Source organism: Trichosurus vulpecula, chromosome 2 (assembly GCF_011100635.1).
Source record: "Trichosurus vulpecula isolate mTriVul1 chromosome 2, mTriVul1.pri, whole genome shotgun sequence".
In the NCBI taxonomy this organism is placed as follows: domain Eukaryota; kingdom Metazoa; phylum Chordata; class Mammalia; order Diprotodontia; family Phalangeridae; genus Trichosurus; species Trichosurus vulpecula.
Genome location: NC_050574.1, coordinates 233,992,792 through 234,013,162, shown reverse-complemented (window position 1 = coordinate 234,013,162; position 20,371 = coordinate 233,992,792). Strand labels below are relative to the sequence as shown.

Sequence of the window (20,371 nt, the reverse complement as noted above, 5' to 3'; positions counted from 1 at the left end):
ACTTTCATTTGCCTTTTCTTGTCCCAGTTGTTCCTGACCTTCAACTGGATGCTAGTGTCAGAGACAGAATTGTGGTTCATGCTGGTGGGGTGATTCGTATTATAGCATATGTCTCTGGAAAACCACCTCCCACAGTCACCTGGAGCATGAATGAAAGAGCATTGCCAGAAGAAGCAAACATTGAAACAACAGCTATTAGCTCATCTATGGTCATTAAGAACTGCAAGAGGAGTCATCAGGGTGTTTATTCTCTTCTTGCTAAAAATGCAGGTGGAGAAAGAAAGAAGACAATTATTGTTGATGTGTTAGGTAAGTAAGCCTAAGTTTATTCACTGCATAATCTCTTCAAAATTATTTTATTATCATTTTAGCAAGAATAATTCCAGATAATACCTACATGTATAATGCTTATCAACTCTGAAATGGGAAATATAATTATTCTATTTAGTTCATTTAACTTGAAAATAGTCACATAATAGTGAAGTAGATTCTTTGCTTAGAAAGTTGGAAATTAAAAGACTCAATGCCTTAGTCTACAACTGTGCCCTGATTAATAGAGACAATTTGCTGGAGGCAAGAGAGACAACAGTCTTCACTTCTACTAAAACTACCTAGTCCAGCAAAAAAGAAAAAACAAAAACCAAAAAACAAAAAAACAACCCAAGGCTAACAAAGTAATGAGCATAGACATTGATCTGAAATTCTCTCTATGGTAATAATTTTTCTTCTCACTCTTATTGTCAGATGTCCCAGGTCCAGTTGGAATTCCATTCCTTGCTCACAACCTGACCAATGACTCCTGCAAACTGACGTGGTTTTCTCCAGAAGATGATGGTGGATCACCTATCACCAACTATGTCATTGAAAAGCGGGAAGCTGACCGCAGAGCCTGGACCCCAGTAACTTATACAGTCACAAGGCAGAATGCTACAGTGCAAGGACTGATTGAAGGGAAAGCCTACTTTTTCCGCATTGCTGCTGAAAATAGCATTGGCATGGGCCCATTTGTCGAGACACAAGATGCACTTGTCATCAGGGATCCAATGAGTAAGTAATGGAAGTTTAAAGATTTCTTCAGATATTCAGTGAAAGTTTAAGATAATATAATACCTCTAACTATGCTTTCATTCATTTTACACGTACTTTTTAGGCACCCATTGTACACCTAGATAGAATACAGGAGGATGCAAATAAATATATGTAATATATATGTCTACAAATATACATTGCATGTGTGTGTCTACACATACACACACACACACACACACACACACAGAGACACGTATGCAACTAGTGGCACAGTGGATGGAGCACTGGGCCTGGAGTCAGGAAGACTCATCTTCCAGAGTTCAAATCCAACCTCAGACACTTACCAACTGTGTGACCCTAGGCAAGTTACTTAATCCTGTTTGCCTCAGTTTTTTCATCTATAAAATGAGCTGGAGAAGGAAATGGCAAACCACTCCAGTCTCTTTGCCAAGACAATCCCAAATGGGGTCAAAAAAAGCCAGACAGGATTGAAACTACTGAACAACAATCAGAAAATATATGTATATTTGTGTGTATATTTGCATATACGTCTGTATGTACATATATATATATTTACAGCCTCAGTAGAGACGAATGGACTGAAAGGCAGGAAACCTCAGTTTCTTTTCAATTCAGACACTAACTAGCTATGTGACTGACTAAGCGACTCATTTGGCTTATCTAAGCTTTGACCTCATTAATTAAATGAGGAGATTTAAACTAGATGATCCCTTCTTGCTACAGAAATTATATTCTTTTATTTAAATCAAAGTAAATCATTTAAGTTCAAATGAAATCCTCAGGAAAGGACAATTTGTCACACTGTTAAAAAAGGAATTTCTTTCATTGTTATCTCATATTTTTACCATAGCTGTCCCAGAGCGTCCAGAAGACCTCGAAGTCAAAGAAATTACTAAAGACTCTGTAACCCTGACTTGGAATCCCCCTAAGTATGATGGAGGATCAGAAATAATTAACTATATACTAGAGAGCCGTCTCATTGGAACTGAAAAGTTCCACAAAGTTACGACAAACAACTTACTTAGTAGAAAGTTCACAGTTAAAGACTTGAAAGAAGGAGATACTTATGAGTTCCGCGTAAGTGCTGTCAATATCATTGGGCAAGGCAAGCCATCATTTTGCACAAAGCCAATCACTTGCAAAGATGAACTTGGTAAGTGTCTCCGATACTTTGAATACCTGCTGTGCAATTGTGGATTTGCTATACTGTGACAGTAAAACTGATTTGATTTCAAAATTATTTATTTAGCTCCTCCAACACTTGACCTGGACTTTAGGGATAAGCTCACTGTTCGGGTTGGTGAAGCTTTTGCCCTGACGGGACGTTACTCAGGCAAGCCAAAACCAAAGATCACGTGGTTGAAAGATGAAGCTGATATCTTAGAAGATGATCGCACACAAATCAAGTCTACTCCAACAACACTTTCTCTACAAAAGGTCAAAGCCAAACGTGCAGACTCTGGCAAATACACCGTCATTGTTGAGAATAGTACAGGTTCAAGGAAAGGTTCCTGTCAAGTTGCTGTTGTTGGTAAGGACTAATTGGCACTAGATCTATAGGCATTCTGTTAAATCAAGATTATCAATGAAATCTATATTCTGTGGGGTTTTTTTTTCCCTTCCACAGACCGTCCTGGACCTCCAGTGGGACCTGTTATTTTCGATGAAGTACACAAAGATCATTTTATTATCTCTTGGAAGCCTCCTTTAGATGATGGAGGAAGTGAAATTACTAATTACATCATTGAGAAGAAGGAGATAAGCAAAGATGTGTGGATTCCAGTAACATCAGCAAGTGTTAAGACAACATGTAAAGTCCCTAAATTGCTTGAGGGAAAGGACTACATTGTTCGCATATATGCTGAGAATCTTTATGGCATAAGTGATCCATTAGTGTCTGATTCAATGAAAGCCAAGGATCGTTTCAGTATGTATTTTAGCAATTATTCTTTAATTTTTCACTATTTCAATATATTGATATTGATATATTGAATGGATATTGAACACATCATGATAATATTTCTTTAGGCGTTCCTGCTGCACCAGATCAACCAATTGTTACTGAAGTTACTAAAGATTCTGCATTAGTAACCTGGAACAAACCATATGATGGAGGCAAGCCCATCACAACATATATTGTGGAAAAGAAGGAAACCAGGTCTAAAAAATGGGTCAGAGTTTCCAGAGAGCCTATTCATCCATACACCAAATTTAGGGTTCCTGATCTTGTGGAAGGATGTCAATATGAATTCCGAGTTTCAGCAGAAAATGAAATTGGTGTTGGTGATCCAAGCCCACCCTCAAAACCAGTGTTTGCTAAAGATCCAATTGGTACTATATCAAAACATTTATTCAGTTTTCACATTAGTTAACTTTTTAAAGCTGTGTCTTGATATTGTTTGATTTTTTTTTGTCTTTTATATAGCTAAACCAAGTCCACCTATTAACCCTGAAGCAGTAGACACAACAAAAAATTCAGTTGATTTGATTTGGCAACCACCACGTCATGATGGTGGAAGCAAGATTCTGGGCTATATTGTGGAATACCAGAAAGTTGGAGATGAAGAATGGAAAAGAGCCAATCATACTCCAGAGACATGCCCTGAACCAAAATATAAAGTCACAGGTCTTCGGGATGGTCAGACCTATAAATTCAGAATAATGGCAGTCAATGAAGCAGGGGAATCAGACCCAGCTCATGTTCCTGAGCCAGTGTTAGTACGAGACAGACTTGGTATGTGAAATATCCCCATACATATATTTTATTTTTATTTATTAAATGATTTTAAATTTATTTTATTTATAAAATTTCATTTTAGTTATAAAATATATTCCTTAAATTATGCTCATCAAATAATTCTTTTCCTTTTAGAACCTCCTGAATTGATTCTAGATGCTAATATGGCAAGGGAACAATACATAATGGTTGGAGATACCTTAAGACTTAGTGCTATCATCAAAGGAGTTCCATTCCCAAAAGTAACATGGAAAAAAGAAGATAGAGAAGTTCCTATAAAAGCACAAATCGAGGTTACACCAGTTGGTAGTAAACTTGAAATTCGTAACTCTGCCCATGAAGATGGTGGAACTTATTCTTTGACAGTGGAGAATCCAGCAGGTTCAAAGACAGTCTCAGTAAAAGTTGTTGTACTAGGTAATCATTCTAATGTGAACATTCTTAAATAATGATTTTTTTAGCATTTAATATGAGTTCAGTAATTTGAATAATCGTATATTTAATATTTCTCAGATAAACCTGGACCACCTAGAGATCTGGAAGTTAGTGAGATTAGGAAGGATTCTTGTTACCTTACCTGGAAAGAACCACTTGATGATGGTGGTTCAGATATTACCAATTATGTGGTGGAAAGAAGAGATGTTGCCGCTGCCCAGTGGTCACCTCTTTCAACTACATCCAAGAAGAAGAGTCATCTTGCTAAACATCTCAATGAAGGCCATCAGTATCTCTTCCGTGTAGCTGCTGAGAATCAGTATGGACGTGGTCCATTTGTTGAAACTCCTAAACCTATCAAGGCCATGGATCCTCTCCGTAAGTTGCTTTTTTACATGTAAAAAAAATTATTCTAATGTTCTTGGTTCCATTTTTTTTGGCTACCTTATTCACCACATATTTCTTCCTTTAAAAAGAACCCCCAGGGCCACCCAAGGACTTGCATCATGTGGATGTTGACAAGAATGAAGTCTCTCTGGTTTGGAATAAACCAGATCGTGATGGCGGTTCTCCAATTACTGGCTATTTAGTAGAATATCAAGAAGATGGTACAGAAGACTGGATTAAATTTAAGACTGTGACAAACTTAGAGTGTGTTGTTACAGGCCTACAACAAGGGAAGATCTATAAATTCCGTGTAAAAGCTCAGAATATCGTGGGCCTTAGTCTTCCTGACACAACTATTCCAATAGAGTGTCAAGAAAAACTAGGTAATGTTTATTGACATAATTATTCTGTTATTTTTTTAAATAATGTCTGACTTGAAAATCAAATTCTAATTTTGTATATTTTATTTTCTAGTACCTCCATCTGTGGAGCTTGATGTGAAACTAATTGAAGGCCTTGTGGTAAAGGCTGGAACCACGGCAAGATTCCCTGCCATTATAAGAGGTGTACCTACTCCCACCGTAAAGTGGTCAACTGATGGGATTGAAATTAAATCAGACGACCACTATAACATTGAAACTGACAGCTTCTCATCAGTACTTACAATTAAAAACTGTTTACGGAAAGACACTGGGGAATACTTGATCACTGCTTCTAATGCAGCTGGTAGCAGAACAGTAGCAGCTCATCTTACTGTTCTTGATGTTCCTGGACCACCAACAGGTCCTATTGATATACTTGATGTCACCCCTGAACATATGGTTATTGCATGGCGACCACCCAAAGATGATGGAGGAAGCCCTGTAATAAATTATATTGTCGAGAAAAAAGATACTAGAAAAGATACTTGGGGTGTTGTCTCTGCAGGAAGCAGTAAGACTAAGCTAAAAGTCCCCCATCTACAAAAGGGAAATGAATATATTTTCCGTGTTCGAGCAGAGAATAAGATGGGTGTTGGTCCACCTCTTGACTCCACACCTACCGTAGCTAAACATAAGTTTAATCCCCCATCTCCACCTGGCAAACCAGTGGTTACAGACATTACTGAAAATGCTGCAACAGTTTCTTGGACCTTACCAAAATCTGATGGTGGCAGTCCAATAACTGGCTATTATGTGGAACGTCGAGAAATGACTGGTAAATGGGTAAGGGTCAACAAAACACCTGTAGCTGACTTAAAGTTTAGAGTGACTGGACTCTACGAAGGAAATACATATGAGTTTAGAGTTTTTGCAGAAAATCTTGCAGGCCTAAGCAATCCATCTCCAAGTTCTGATCCCATAAAAGCCTGTCGACCCATCAAACCACCTGGACCACCCATTAATCCAAAACTGAAGGACAAGACTAAAGAAACCGCTGATTTAGTCTGGACAAAGCCACTTAGTGATGGTGGCAGTCCTATACTAGGCTATGTTGTGGAATGTCAGAAACCAGGCACTGCACAGTGGAATAGGATCAATAAAGACGAACTCATTAGGCAATGTGCCTACAGGGTACCTGGACTAATTGAAGGAAATGAATATAGATTCCGTATCAAGGCTGCTAACATTGTGGGAGAAGGAGAGCCACGAGAACTAGCAGAATCTGTGATTGCAAAGGACATTCTTAATCCTCCCGAAGTAGAACTTGATGTGACTTGTCGCGATATCATTACTGTTAGAGTAGGCCAAACTATCCGCATTCTGGCTAGGGTCAAAGGCAGACCTGAACCAGATATAACTTGGTCCAAGGAAGGCAAAGTACTGGTCCGAGAAAAGCGGGTTGACCTAATTCATGATTTGCCTCGTGTTGAGTTACAAATTAAAGAAGCTGTTAGAAGTGATCATGGCAAATACATCATTTCAGCTAAGAACAGCAGTGGGCATGCTCAAGGTTCAGCTATTGTCAATGTCCTTGACAGACCAGGACCCTGCCAGAATCTGAGGATAACTAGTGTCACCAAAGAGAATTGCACAGTCTCCTGGGAAAATCCTCTGGATAATGGGGGCTCAGAAATTACCAATTTTATAGTAGAATGTCGTAAACCAAACCAGAAAGGGTGGTCAATTGTTGCTTCAGATGTTACTAGGCGATTAGTTAAAGCCAACCTCTTGGCCAACAATGAATATTACTTCCGTGTTTGTGCAGAAAATAAAGTGGGTGTTGGGCCAACCGTTGAAACTAAAACTCCCATTCTGGCTATTAATCCCATTGATAGGCCAGGTGAACCTGAAAACCTTCATATTGCAGAAAAGGGAAAAACATTTGTCTACCTGAAGTGGAGAAGACCAGATTATGATGGTGGCAGTCCCAATTTATCCTATCATGTTGAGAGAAGACTGAAGGGCTCTGCTGATTGGGAAAGAGTGCATAAAGGAAGCATTAAGGACACACATTATATGGTTGACAAATGTGTTGAGAACCAGATTTATGAGTTCAGAGTTCAAACAAAGAATGAGGGTGGTGAAAGTGACTGGGTAAAGACAGAGGAAGTTGTTGTGAAGGAAGATTTGCAGAAACCGGTACTTGAGCTGAAAATGAGTGGAGTGCTTACGGTCAAAGCAGGGGAAACTATTAAGCTTGAGGCAGCGGTTAGAGGCAAACCATTCCCAGAAGTTTTATGGACCAAGGACAAAGATGCTACAGATCTAACCAGATCTCCAAGAGCCAAAATTGATACAAATACAGAGTCATCCAAATTTACCCTCACAAAAGCAAAGAGAAGTGATGGTGGTAAATATGTGATTACAGCAACAAATACAGCTGGCAGCTTTGTAGCCTATGCAACTGTAAATGTTTTGGATAAGCCTGGTCCAGTGAGAAATCTGAAGATCTCTGATGTATCAAGTGATAGGTGCACAATTCGTTGGGACCCACCAGAAGATGATGGTGGCTGTGAGATACAAAATTATATTTTAGAAAAATGTGAGAGCAAGCGTATGGTTTGGTCTACATATTCTGCTAATGTCCTCACTCCTGGTACAACAGTGACTCGTCTCATTGAAGGAAATGAATATATTTTTAGAGTCCGGGCCGAGAATAAGATAGGCACTGGTCCACCAACAGAGAGTAAACCAGTCATTGCTAAAACTAAATATGATAGACCTGGTCGCCCTGATCCCCCAGAAGTCACTAAAGTCAGCAAAGAAGAAATGACTGTAGTATGGAATCCACCAGAATATGATGGTGGAAAGTCCATCACAGGATATATTCTGGAGAAGAAAGAAAAGCATTCAGTTCGATGGGTTCCTGTTACAAAGACTGCTATCCCTGAAAGACGTATGAAAGTTCAAAATCTCCTTCCAGGACATGAATATCAATTCCGTGTCAAGGCAGAAAATGAAATTGGAATTGGAGAACCAAGCTTGCCATCAAAGCCAGTAGTGGCAAAAGACCCAATAGGTATTATGCTCTCCTCTCTTATTAAATTGCAGTCAACTCTTAATTTAGAGACAGGCATAACAAGAGTAAATTAAGTCTGTAACAAATTACAAAGACAAATTCAGCCAATCTTTTCTCAATAATTTCAACAGAAACCAAATCTTTTGACAGAGCTGCTAACAAATGACAAAAATTGATTAGTTGTTTTATTTATTTTTTCCTGCCTGCTTGCTCATTAAAAAAAAACTGCAGAGCAATGCAGAAAAAGAGGAAAGGGCAAAATGAATAATATACCTTTGAATAATTGAGAGTTGACTGTATAGAAATTATTTACATTAACTTTTCATTTATAGTAGTGACATATTATTATATAGCTGTAACATTAATTTTGTAATGTACTTTCAGAACCACCTGGTCCACCAACCAATCTCAAGGTGGTTGATACTACCAAGAGTTCCATTACTCTTGGATGGGGAAAGCCAGTCTATGATGGTGGTGCACCCATAATTGGATATGTTGTGGAAATGAGACCTAAAATCGCAGATGCATCTCCTGATGAAGGCTGGAAAAGGTGCAATGCAGCCGCACAGCTTGTTCGTAAAGAATTCACAGTTACCAGTCTGGATGAGAACCAAGAATATGAGTTCAGGGTTTGTGCACAAAACCAAGTTGGCATTGGACGTCCTGCTGAACTAAAAGATGCTATTAAACCTAAAGAAATACTTGGTAATGACTTATTTTACTTATGCGCTTATTTCTGTTGAAAATTTTTATGACATAAATCCACATATCCCACATTCCAAAAAGTGAATTAATCATCTCAATGCAATTTCCAGAACCCCCTGAAATTGATCTGGATGCCAGTATGAGAAAGTTGGTTGTCGTCAGAGCAGGATGCCCAATTCGACTATTTGCCATTGTGAGAGGGCGGCCTGCCCCTAAAGTCACTTGGCGAAGAGTGGGTATCGATAATGTCGTCAGAAAAGGACAAGTTGATTTGGTTGACACTATGGCCTTCCTGGTCATTCCTGATTCTACACGAGATGACTCAGGCAAATATTCCCTGACACTTGTTAATCCTGCAGGAGAAAAGGCTGTATTTGTGAATGTCAGAGTCCTCGGTAAGTTGCCAAAAAGCATTTTCCTCTTCAAAAGCATGTTTCAAATTAGTAAGGACAAAGAGGAGAGGCTATATTTTGTTATGCGGTTTTTTTACAGATACTCCTGGGCCTGTGTCTGACTTAAAAGCATCAGATGCCACTAAAACATCATGCCATCTTTCTTGGGCACCTCCTGAAAATGATGGTGGAAGCCAAGTAACACATTATATTGTGGAGAAACGTGAAGCTGAAAGAAAGACATGGTCAACAGTTACACCAGAAGTTAAGAAAACTAGTTTCCAAGTAACCAATCTTGTCCCTGGAAATGAATATTTCTTCAGAGTAACTGCTGTCAATGAATATGGTCCTGGAGTTCCAACAGACATTCCCAAGCCAGTGCTTGCATCTGATCCCCTAAGTAAGTATTGTCTTTGTATCTTAATATCAATTCCAGTTCCCAGTACATTAATGTTCTTTATGTAATGTGAGTATACCTTGAAACTCAGATGCTTTCAAGTTAAAAAAAATGCTAGTTTATAGGTGCCAAAATGATGTAATGAATATCTAGATTCCTTATAATTAAGGACTACTTAAGTCTGCCCTTTGTCAGTTTCTAATTTGCTTTCAAATGAAATTTAAATACTTTCCTCTAGCTTTCATATTATATACCGTGCTGAGATGCCATGAAGCAAGTAATTCTATCTGGCACTATTGGGCACTAAGAAAGTATTTTGACTAAGTTAACACATTTTCCTTATTTGTGGTTTTTTTTCTAGGTGAACCTGATCCACCAAGAAAGCTTGAGGTTACTGAAATGACAAAGAACAGTGCCACATTAGCCTGGTTGCCTCCACTTCGTGATGGGGGTGCTAAGATCGATGGATATATTATCAGCTATTGGGAAGAAGGACAACCTGCAGATCGATGGACGGAGTATTCAATCGTAAAAGATCTCAGCCTTGTTGTCACTGGCCTGAAGGAAGGAAAGAAATATAAATTTAGAGTAGCGGCCAGGAATGCTGTTGGAGTGAGTTTGCCCAGAGAAGCTGACGGTGTTTATGAAGCCAAAGAACAGCTATGTAAGCAGTCATTACTGCATTTACTAATGTCACCCATTTCATATTTGTGTAACAAAAGGTGATGGAGATTTTAATTCAGTTTATGGATTATTACATATAATCATAGATCAGAGACAAGGTCACAGTGTATACCATAAGTTTTATTTGTTAGGGTTTTTTTTTCAGTTGACTAGAATTTGCTTTTTCTCCTTCCTGTGTCTACCAAACCTCTTCTCCCAACAACAAAAATCAAAGCCCTAGTAACAAATACACATCCTCACATTCGCCATGTAGAGCTAGAAAGGAATTTAGAGGCTACCTAGCCCAACCCTGCTAATTATAAGTGAAGAAAGGTAAAGTGATTTCCTTATGGCCAGAGGTTATTTAGTGACCAATCCAGGATGATAACTAAGATCTAACTGCCAGGCAGATCAGCTGTATGACTCCACCTCTTTCATTTTATGCTTCAGGAAAATCAGGCACAGAAATATTCAGTGATTTGTCTTAAATTACACAGTGACAGGGCAAGGAAAAGAATCCAGATCTCCTACATTTTATACACTATCATACAAAATTCCTATGTTTATCACATTTGTCTAGAGCATCCCCAGTGAAAAATAACCATACCTTACAATAAATTCATGTCTTTTCCCATTGCACTGTAGTGCCACCCAAGATCCTTATGCCAGAACAAGTTACTATTAAAGCTGGAAAGAAACTCCGAATTGAAGCCCACGTGTATGGAAAGCCTCAACCAACCTGTACCTGGAAAAAAGGACAAGAACCTGTTGTCACATCTAGCCGCCTGGCAGTCCACAAAGCAGACTCTTCTTCAATTCTGATCTTGAAAGATGTTACTAGAAAAGACAGTGGTTACTATAATCTCACTGCAGAAAACAGTTCTGGGTCAGACACTCAGAAAATCAAAGTTGTGGTCATGGGTGAGTTAAGCTTTTGCTAAAAACAATGCAGCCATCAGGATCAAAACTCTTTCTTCCTCCTACCTTCATGTTTTTACATGCCTGTCTTTTGTATTTCTGCAGATGCACCAGGACCACCTCAGCCTCCATTTGACATATCTGAGATAGATGCGGATGCCTGTTCCCTGTCGTGGCATATCCCTCTTGAGGATGGTGGTAGTAACATTACCAATTATGTGGTGGAGAAGTGTGATGTAAGCCGAGGCGATTGGGTCACAGCTCTGGCCTCTGTCACAAAAACTTCTTGCAGGGTTGGAAAACTTATCCCTGGGCAAGAGTATATCTTCCGAGTCCGTGCTGAAAATCGATTTGGCATTTCAGAGCCACTCCAATCTCCTAAAATGCTTGCTAAGTTCCCATTTGGTAGGTTTTTTCTCTTGGGGAGGGATGACAAACTGTTCTTTGTTTCCATTCTAATAACAAAGCAAGAACTAACGTGGCCGATCTCTTCATCTCCAGATGTTCCTAGTGAACCAAAGAATGCACGTGTTACAAAAGTCAACAAGGACTGTATTTTTGTGAAGTGGGATAGGCCAGATAGTGATGGAGGCAGCCCGATTACTGGTTATCTCATTGAACGCAAAGAAAGGAACAGTCTGCTCTGGGTGAAGGCTAATGATACTCTTGTCCGTTCTACTGAATATCCTTGCGCTGGTCTTGTAGAAGGTCTAGAATATTCATTCCGGATCTATGCTTTGAACAGAGCTGGAAGCAGCTTACCTAGCAAGCCAACAGAATATGTAACAGCAAGAATGCCAGTTGGTGAGTAAAAGATTTCCTTGTTTTCTCCATGTCTTAAATGCCATGAGTAAAAATTAAACCTTAGGTATCTATTTCCAAATCTCTTTTGTAGTCTCAGCACTTAGCATGGTAAGCACTTACCTTACCTACCACTCACCTATTAAGTACCTACATGGTAGGCACTTAATAAATGCTTATTGACTCACTGACTAGTATTCCCTTGCTTTTACTTAGACTCAATAACATTTTCCTTTTCTTATTTTAGGTAAACACAATGTACGCTGCACAATATCAAACACATAGTAGCACCCCAAAATATGTGGTGATTTCTTGATTATTAAAATGTTAGTTATTCATATCTTGATGAGCTATTTAAAAGCTACATGTAAAGTAGAGGTGTCAGATTTGGAACATGTGGGCCAGCAAAGCTCTGGGACACTGCCTTTGGAAAATGTTTAACAAAATAAATAAAAATGCAATACAACTTAGATAATGTTAATTTGTGGTTTTCTAAGTCAATATGTGGCCACACAAGGCTTTCTGTTTCTACTTGAGTTTGACACCATTGATGTTAAGCAAAATTACTTCCTGTGTTTCAAGTGATACGTTTTCACGTTTCTAATTGTCTTCTGGCTTTTAGATCCTCCCGGGAAACCTGAAGTTATTGATGTTTCCAAGAATAGTGTATCCCTTATCTGGGCTCGACCAAAGCATGATGGGGGCAGCAAAATCATTGGATATTTTGTTGAAGCTTGCAAGCTTCCTGGAGATAAATGGGTCCGATGCAATACTACAGCGCACCAGATTCCTCAAGAAGAATATACAGCTACTGGTTTGGAAGAGAATGCTCAATATCAATTTAGAGCCATTGCCAAGACTGCTGTAAATATCAGCATGCCTTCTGAACCTTCTGATCCAGTGACCATCCTAGCAGAAAATGGTAAGATTCTATTCCTGAAGATTACATATATGATTTGTATTTACCTTCTGCTGTTATTATTAATGTGAAGAACATCATTGTTAGTTCTGTGGAGATTAAGTCCATTTATTTTTTTCAGTTCCTCCAAGGATAGAACTGAGTGTGGAAATGAAATCTTTACTCACTGTGAAAGCTGGAACCAATGTTTGCCTGGATGCTCGTGTTTTCGGTAAACCCATGCCAACAACTTCGTGGAAGAAAGATGGAACACCTATAACACCATCTGATATCATAAAAATGGCCACCAAGAGGAATCTTTGCACTTTGGAACTCTTCTGTGTAAATAGAAAGGATTCAGGAGACTATACTATTACTGCTGAAAATGCAAGTGGTTCCAAATCAGCCACTATTAAGCTGAAAGTATTAGGTAATTCAAATTCAATATTTATTAAGCACTTAATATTGTGCAAGGCTCTGAGATACAGTGACAAAAATACAAAAATCCCTACCTTACATTCTGTTGGGTGGAAGGGAAAATAAAACATGCACATGTTTAAGTAATTTGAGGAGGGAAAGACCATTAACAACTGGGGAAAATCAGAGGTTTGACAAAAGGAGTGATCCATGAGCTGAACTTTGAAGGAAAATGAGGATTCTGAGATAGAGGAGATGAAGAGGGACTGAATTCCAGGCACAGTAAAAGTCATATTTGATTAATTAAGATAATGGTAAATATCAGCCAAAAGATAGCCAAAGCATCATAAGTAGATGATATATGATAAAAACAAAAACAAAAAAGGATGAAGTCTATCTCAATTGCAGAATCTTAGAGCTTGAAAGGACCTTTGAGTCCTTTAGCCCTATACCTTCATTGTACAGATAAAGAACAGAGAAATTAGGTGACTTGCCCCAGGTCCCACAATTAGTTTTTAGTGGGCAAAGTCAGAACCTAGGACCACCAGTTCAGTGCTCTTGCCATTCTGACTCTTATAATCAAGACAAAGATTTGATTCTACCTTCTTGTATCTTTCAGATAAACCTGGTCCTCCAGCATCTGTTAAAATCAATCGAATGTATTCAGATCGTGCAATGCTTTCTTGGGAGCCGCCTCTTGAAGATGGAGGCTCAGAAATTACTAACTACATTGTTGACAAGCGTGAGACAAGCAGACCTAACTGGGCACAAGTCTCTCCCAATGTTCCTATCACCAGCTGCAGTGTGGAGAAACTAATAGAAGGTCATGAATACCAGTTCCGTATTTGTGCTGAAAATAAATATGGTGTTGGAGATCCAATTTTCACTGAACCAGCAGTTGCTAAAAATCCATATGGTAATAATACTTTTCTACAAATATTACCTTTTATTTAAGGTATTTTAAAAACATGAAGCTAATTTCTCAAATGAATCTTTACAGACCCGCCGGGACGTTGTGATCCTCCTGTAATTAGCAACATAACAAAAGATCACATGACAGTAAGCTGGAAACCACCAGCAGATGATGGCGGTTCACCCATCACTGGCTATTTGCTGGAGAAGAGAGAAACCCAGGCAGTCAACTGGACCAAGGTCAACAGGAAACCTGTTATAGAAAGAACTATAAAAGCAACAGGTCTCCAAGAAGGAACTGAGTATGAATTCCGTGTTACAGCTATTAATAAAGCTGGACCTGGGAAGCCCAGTGATGCCTCTAAAGCAGTATACGCCCAGGATCCTCTATGTAAGTTTCACTGGAAGAATAAAGTATTCCCTTTCCTATGTCTCTTTTGTCTGTTTCAGGCATACAAGAAGGATGTACTAATCACTACTTCTTCCTTTTCTTTTCCTTTCTTTTTTAATCCCTAGATCCTCCTGGCCCGCCAGCCTTCCCCAAAGTAGTTGATACCACCCGAAGCTCTGTGAGTCTTTCTTGGGGAAAACCAGCGTATGATGGTGGAAGTCCTATTATTGGTTATTTAGTTGAGGTGAAGAGAGCTGACTCTGATAACTGGGTGAGGTGCAACTTGCCAGAGAATCTAAAGAAAACACGCTTTGATGTTACTGGCCTCATGGAAAATACTGAGTATCAGTTCCGTGTGTATGCTGTCAATAAGATTGGCTACAGTGATCCCAGTGATGTACCTGACAAACATGTGCCCAAGGACATCTTAAGTAAGTGCTAATGGGAAAAAAAGATAAATGGCTAAGTGAACACATTTTTAGAAATAAAGACCTTTAAGTTCTTGATATGTGCTGCAGTATTGAAAACTCTATGAATTTGTTTTAAGAGACCTGTAGTAGCAAGCCAAAGATTTGCAATGTGATTTGCAGTTGATAATGGTAACTTTTCCTGACTGTGAGAGAATTCCATAACTTGGACAGAGGATTGGGTTAAGTATGTTTGCCCTGATAAGAAACAGACTCCTTTTTTTATTGTAGAGAACTCAGTCAATTGCTCTTTTTACAAATGCTTTATTTCTGTTTAAGCCAATGACTAGCTTCTTTAGTGACACACTTTCTGTCACTTCAGTCTTCTCCTAAGATTATGTTTCCTCAACCAATTTTCTTCTTGTTTTTCAATTTTAAATAACTTGGTAATATAGTACTCAATCTGTCTTCCTTCCTGAAATAATTATAAAGACCAGCAGAGTAGAAATTATAATTATAGGTAGATTACAGAATACTATTTTCATTAAAGTTGGGTGGGATAAGAATCATTAAAATTAGGATGAGAACCAGGAATAACATATCTATTTTCTTTGAATAAAAATAGGGGTAGTAAGCATACATAGGAAATAAGGGGTGAACATTCCCTTAGACAAGAGGAATCCCTGAGCCACAAAAAATACTTATTATAGGATCATATGGAATACTGGAAGACTGATGTAATAAGAGCTATGTAAATAATTAGAGGAAGGATAGGAGATGTTTGGTTGGGATTATAAGGATCAGGTTGTTGAATCTTGTAAATTGAGTTTTTATACATTTAATTTTTTTACCAAAAAAAAACCCCACAGTTCCACCTGAGGGAGATCTTGATGCTGACTTGAGAAAAACCCTCATATTACGTGCTGGAGTTACAATGAGACTTTATGTACCAGTAAGAGGACGTCCACCTCCAAAGATAACGTGGTCTAAACCCAATGTCAACCTACGAGAGAGGATAGGATTGGACATCAAGTCAACAGACTTTGACACTTTCTTGCGTTGTGAAAATGTGAATAAGTATGATGCTGGAAAATATATCTTGACCCTTGAGAACATCTGTGGTAAAAAGGAATATACTATTGTCGTGAAAGTGCTGGGTAAGTATGGGTATAAAATAAGAAAAGTAATGGGAAGCCATTGTATATATTTTTCCTTTGAAATGATTAAGTACGTCTTCATTTTATATTATCCAGATACTCCGGGACCACCAGTCAATGTGACCGTTAAGGAAGTATCCAAAGATTCAGCTTATGTTACTTGGGATCCTCCCATTATTGATGGTGGCAGCCCAATCATAAACTATGTTGTTGAAAAACGTGATGCAGAGAGAAAGTCATGGTCCACGGTGACAACCGAGTGTCCCAAAACAAGCTTCCGAGTATCTAATTTGGAAGAAGGAAAATCCTATTTCTTCAGAATTTTTGCTGAAAATGAATATGGCATTGGTGATCCTGGAGAAACACGGGATGCTGTAAAAGCTTCTGGTGAGGAAATGTGATTTTATTCAATATAGTAGTAAATAACAGTATTAACTTATTCATTGGAAGCTTAGACTTACCAGAGTTTCCGTGTTTTAGAAACCCCTGGACCAGTTGTGGACCTAAAAGTTACATCTGTAACTAAGTCATCATGTAGTATAGGCTGGAAAAAGCCTCGCAGTGATGGTGGAAGCCGAATTACTGGATATATAGTGGACTTTATGACTGAAGAGAACAAGTGGCAAAGAGTCATGAGGTCATTGAACCTTAACTATTCCACAAAAGATTTGACAGAAGGAAAGGAATATACTTTCAGAGTAAGAGCTGAGAATGAAAATGGAGAGGGAACTCCAAGTGAAATCACTGTTGTGGCAAAAGATGATGTTGGTAAGCACATCCTCACACATACGTTATCTTTTTACTTTCATCTGCAATATGCTCTTTTTCAAAAAAAAAATGTATTCATTGGTAGATATATTTGTTATTCATTGGTAGATAGTTAGTCATTGACAATTCCTTTTAAAACTGTGTTAATTAGGGGAAAACAAGCTATCTAGGCTTAAAAAATAATAAATTATCTGTGCTGTTTTACAGTGGCTCCTGATCTTGATTTGAAAGACTTGCCTGATTTGTGCTACTTAGCTAAAGAAAATAGCAATTTCCGTCTTAAGATCCCCATAAAAGGCAAACCTACACCATCAGTAACCTGGAAGAAAGGTGAAGACCCTCTACCAACTGACACAAGAGTTAGTGTTGAGTCTACTGCAGTTAATACAACTCTTGTGGTATATGATTGCCAAAAGTCTGATGCTGGGAAATACACAATCACACTGAAGAACACTGTTGGCACTAAGGAAGGAACTCTGTCCATAAAGGTTGTTGGGAAGCCTGGCATCCCCACTGGACCAATCACATTTGAAGAAGTCACAGCAGATGCCATTACCTTAAAGTGGAAACCTCCAAAGGATGATGGTGGTTCTGAAATTACCAACTACATCCTAGAGAAAAGAGATTCTGTAAACAACAAATGGGTCACATGTGCCTCAGCTGTCCAGAAAACCACCTTCAGAGTTACAAGGCTTCATGAGGGAGTGGAATATACTTTCCGAGTCAGTGCTGAAAATAAATATGGTGTAGGCGAGGGCCTTAAATCTGAGCCCATTGTTGCCAAACATCCATTTGGTATGTATCTGAAAGTCAGAAATCAAAATGCAAAACATTGGGATTTTTTTCTTTATTATAATCTTATGTTATTATCTTTTCCTAGATGTACCAGATGCTCCTCCACCCCCCACTATCGTGGACGTCAGACATGACTCTGTTTCTCTAACTTGGACAGATCCTAAAAAGACTGGTGGCTCACCAATAACAGGTACCATATTTGATTTCATTTTGTTGTTACCTTTACTTTCATTTTACCTTCTTACTATGTCCTCATAAAGGGTGTTAAATATAGATCTTTACCTTTTAGCTGTACTGCAACATAACTTTAACAATTCTCTCCTATTTCCCTTTTGATGCATTGTTTAATACTCAGAATTTGCTAAAGCAATTCGCTGACAAAACTTTGTTGGTGAGATAAAAATATTTTTGTGAGTTAAAACTTTAATCAAAAGTTGTAATTACTCATATCCTAAGAAAAAAAATGTTGCCCTAACAGAACCGTCTGTTTAGTACACAGACAAGCAGACATGTAATCTTGGGTAATCACGTAACTATTGACAGTGATGAGCAATTGCCTGATTAGCGTGTGCGTGTGTAGGGCTTATAACTGAAACTCTGCTTTGAAACTGTTAATCATGAGACTGCATTGATATCTTCCATTTGTATTAAAATACTATCTTCTTCTTTGGTAGGGTATCATATTGAATTCAAGGAGAGGAACAGTCTTATGTGGAAGAGAGCTAATAAGACACCTATTAGAATGAGAGACTTCAAAGTAACAGGACTAACTGAAGGTCTTGAATATGAATTTAGAGTTATGGCCATCAATTTGGCTGGAGTTGGCAAACCAAGTCTGCCATCTGAGCCAGTCGTGGCACTTGATCCAATTGGTAAGTCATTCAGAGAAGGAAAGATGCCTAGTCTCATTTGCTTCATGAAGAAAACATTGACATTTGTTTGGCCTTGGCTTTATTTGTTTTATTTTACATTTTTTCAGATCCCCCTGGAAAACCTGAGGTGATTAATGTCACGAGGAATTCCGTGACTCTCATTTGGACTGAACCTAAGTATGATGGTGGTCATAAACTGACTGGATACATAGTGGAGAAACGGGATCTTCCTTCAAAGTCGTGGATGAAGGCAAACCATGTTAATGTCCCAGACTGTGTCTATACTGTAACTGATCTTATTGAGGGTGGAAAATATGAATTCAGAATTAGAGCCAAGAACACTGCAGGAGCTATCAGTGCTCCATCAGAAAGCACAGGAACCATTATTTGCAAGGATGAATATGGTATGACTTAGTTTGTTTTCTTTTTCTTTGTTTGTATTTATTGTCTTTTGGTTAATATCTGAGATTTTATCAATGTGGGAAACTCTTGATTTGGAAACTCCCTCCACTAAAACAGATCAACAACTCATATATAGTGTATATCCTTGAGAGTTACTTGAGACACCAAGACATTAAATGACTCGCTCATAGTTTCAAAGCCTATATATGTCTTGGGTGAAGCACAGTCTTCCTGACTTCAAGACTATCTCTCTATCTTCCACAAACTATCCCTTATTTCTCATTTAAATACATAAAATCATTAAAATATCATAAACATCCTTCTCTCCCTTTTTTCTGTCTAAAAACAAGTCTTCTTTTACAGAGGCACCATCCATTGTCCTTGATCCTACCATTAAGGATGGCTTAACAGTCAAAGCAGGAGATACCATTGTTTTGAATGCCATCAGCATCCTTGGCAAACCACTTCCAAAATCAAGTTGGTCCAAGGCAGGAAAAGACTTTAGGCCATCAGACATTGTCCAGATTAGTTCAACTCCAACATCTTCCATGCTCACTGTTAAATATGCCTCCAGAAAAGATGCAGGAGAATATACAATCACTGCCACTAATCCTTTTGGAACAAAGGAGGAGCATGTACGTGTGACAGTTCTGGATGTTCCTGGACCACCAGGACCTATTGAAATCAGCAATGTCTCGGCTGAAAAAGCTACCCTTACATGGACACCTCCATTGGAAGATGGGGGTTCTCCAATTAAGTCCTATGTTCTTGAAAAGAGAGAAACTAGCAGACTTTTGTGGACAGCCGTTTCTGAAGATATTCAATCTTGCCGCCATGTGGTGACCAAGCTGATCCAAGGAAATGAATACATCTTCCGTGTCTCAGCCGTGAATCAGTATGGTAAGGGTGAACCTGTACAATCGGAACCAGTCAAAATGGTGGACAGATTTGGTAAGTAAAGCTTTAAGAAGTTAATCACTTGAGAATTTAGAGGTGTTTATGTATAGCTGTGTTTTTCATAAATTCTTCCTCTTTCTTAGGCCCTCCTGGCCCTCCTGGAAAGCCAGAAGTATCAAATGTGACCAAGAATACTGCCACTATCAGTTGGAAAAGACCAATTGATGATGGTGGTAGTGAAATCACAGGATACCATGTGGAAAGGAGAGAAAAGAAAGGTCTGCGATGGGTGCGAGCAACAAAGACCCCTGTGTCTGACCTCAGATGCAAAGTGACAGGACTTCAGGAAGGAAACACATATGAATTCCGTGTCAGTGCAGAAAATAAAGCAGGAATTGGCCCACCAAGTGATGTTTCCGATTCAGTACTAATGAAGGATGCAGCATGTTAGTATTATTCTTTTCCATGTAGTGTTATCTTCAGAGTGCTGAATATTAAGTTATTGATTGTTATTAAATTATTAACATTT

General features: G+C 38.6%; 1 protein-coding gene across 1 annotated transcript in view; it reads left to right on the top strand.

Moving 5' to 3' along the window:
* TTN (titin) overlaps window positions 1-20,371 on the top strand; it is a 327,155-nt gene that overhangs the window by 253,421 nt on the left and 53,363 nt on the right. Inside the window, exons 247-278 of the mRNA XM_036744026.1 lie at window positions 28-309; window positions 745-1,047; window positions 1,901-2,203; window positions 2,300-2,581; window positions 2,678-2,977; window positions 3,079-3,381; window positions 3,476-3,784; window positions 3,923-4,204; window positions 4,301-4,600; window positions 4,699-4,992; window positions 5,084-8,050; window positions 8,435-8,755; window positions 8,866-9,150; window positions 9,248-9,547; window positions 9,906-10,208; window positions 10,853-11,128; window positions 11,231-11,530; window positions 11,627-11,929; window positions 12,549-12,848; window positions 12,967-13,254; window positions 13,861-14,157; window positions 14,242-14,544; window positions 14,670-14,975; window positions 15,821-16,108; window positions 16,205-16,495; window positions 16,589-16,876; window positions 17,084-17,671; window positions 17,757-17,861; window positions 18,346-18,543; window positions 18,651-18,947; window positions 19,309-19,896; window positions 19,986-20,288. Coding sequence (XP_036599921.1) covers window positions 28-309; window positions 745-1,047; window positions 1,901-2,203; window positions 2,300-2,581; window positions 2,678-2,977; window positions 3,079-3,381; window positions 3,476-3,784; window positions 3,923-4,204; window positions 4,301-4,600; window positions 4,699-4,992; window positions 5,084-8,050; window positions 8,435-8,755; window positions 8,866-9,150; window positions 9,248-9,547; window positions 9,906-10,208; window positions 10,853-11,128; window positions 11,231-11,530; window positions 11,627-11,929; window positions 12,549-12,848; window positions 12,967-13,254; window positions 13,861-14,157; window positions 14,242-14,544; window positions 14,670-14,975; window positions 15,821-16,108; window positions 16,205-16,495; window positions 16,589-16,876; window positions 17,084-17,671; window positions 17,757-17,861; window positions 18,346-18,543; window positions 18,651-18,947; window positions 19,309-19,896; window positions 19,986-20,288 — 12,453 coding nt within the window. The remainder of the gene's footprint in view (window positions 1-27; window positions 310-744; window positions 1,048-1,900; window positions 2,204-2,299; window positions 2,582-2,677; window positions 2,978-3,078; window positions 3,382-3,475; window positions 3,785-3,922; window positions 4,205-4,300; window positions 4,601-4,698; window positions 4,993-5,083; window positions 8,051-8,434; window positions 8,756-8,865; window positions 9,151-9,247; window positions 9,548-9,905; window positions 10,209-10,852; window positions 11,129-11,230; window positions 11,531-11,626; window positions 11,930-12,548; window positions 12,849-12,966; window positions 13,255-13,860; window positions 14,158-14,241; window positions 14,545-14,669; window positions 14,976-15,820; window positions 16,109-16,204; window positions 16,496-16,588; window positions 16,877-17,083; window positions 17,672-17,756; window positions 17,862-18,345; window positions 18,544-18,650; window positions 18,948-19,308; window positions 19,897-19,985; window positions 20,289-20,371) is intronic.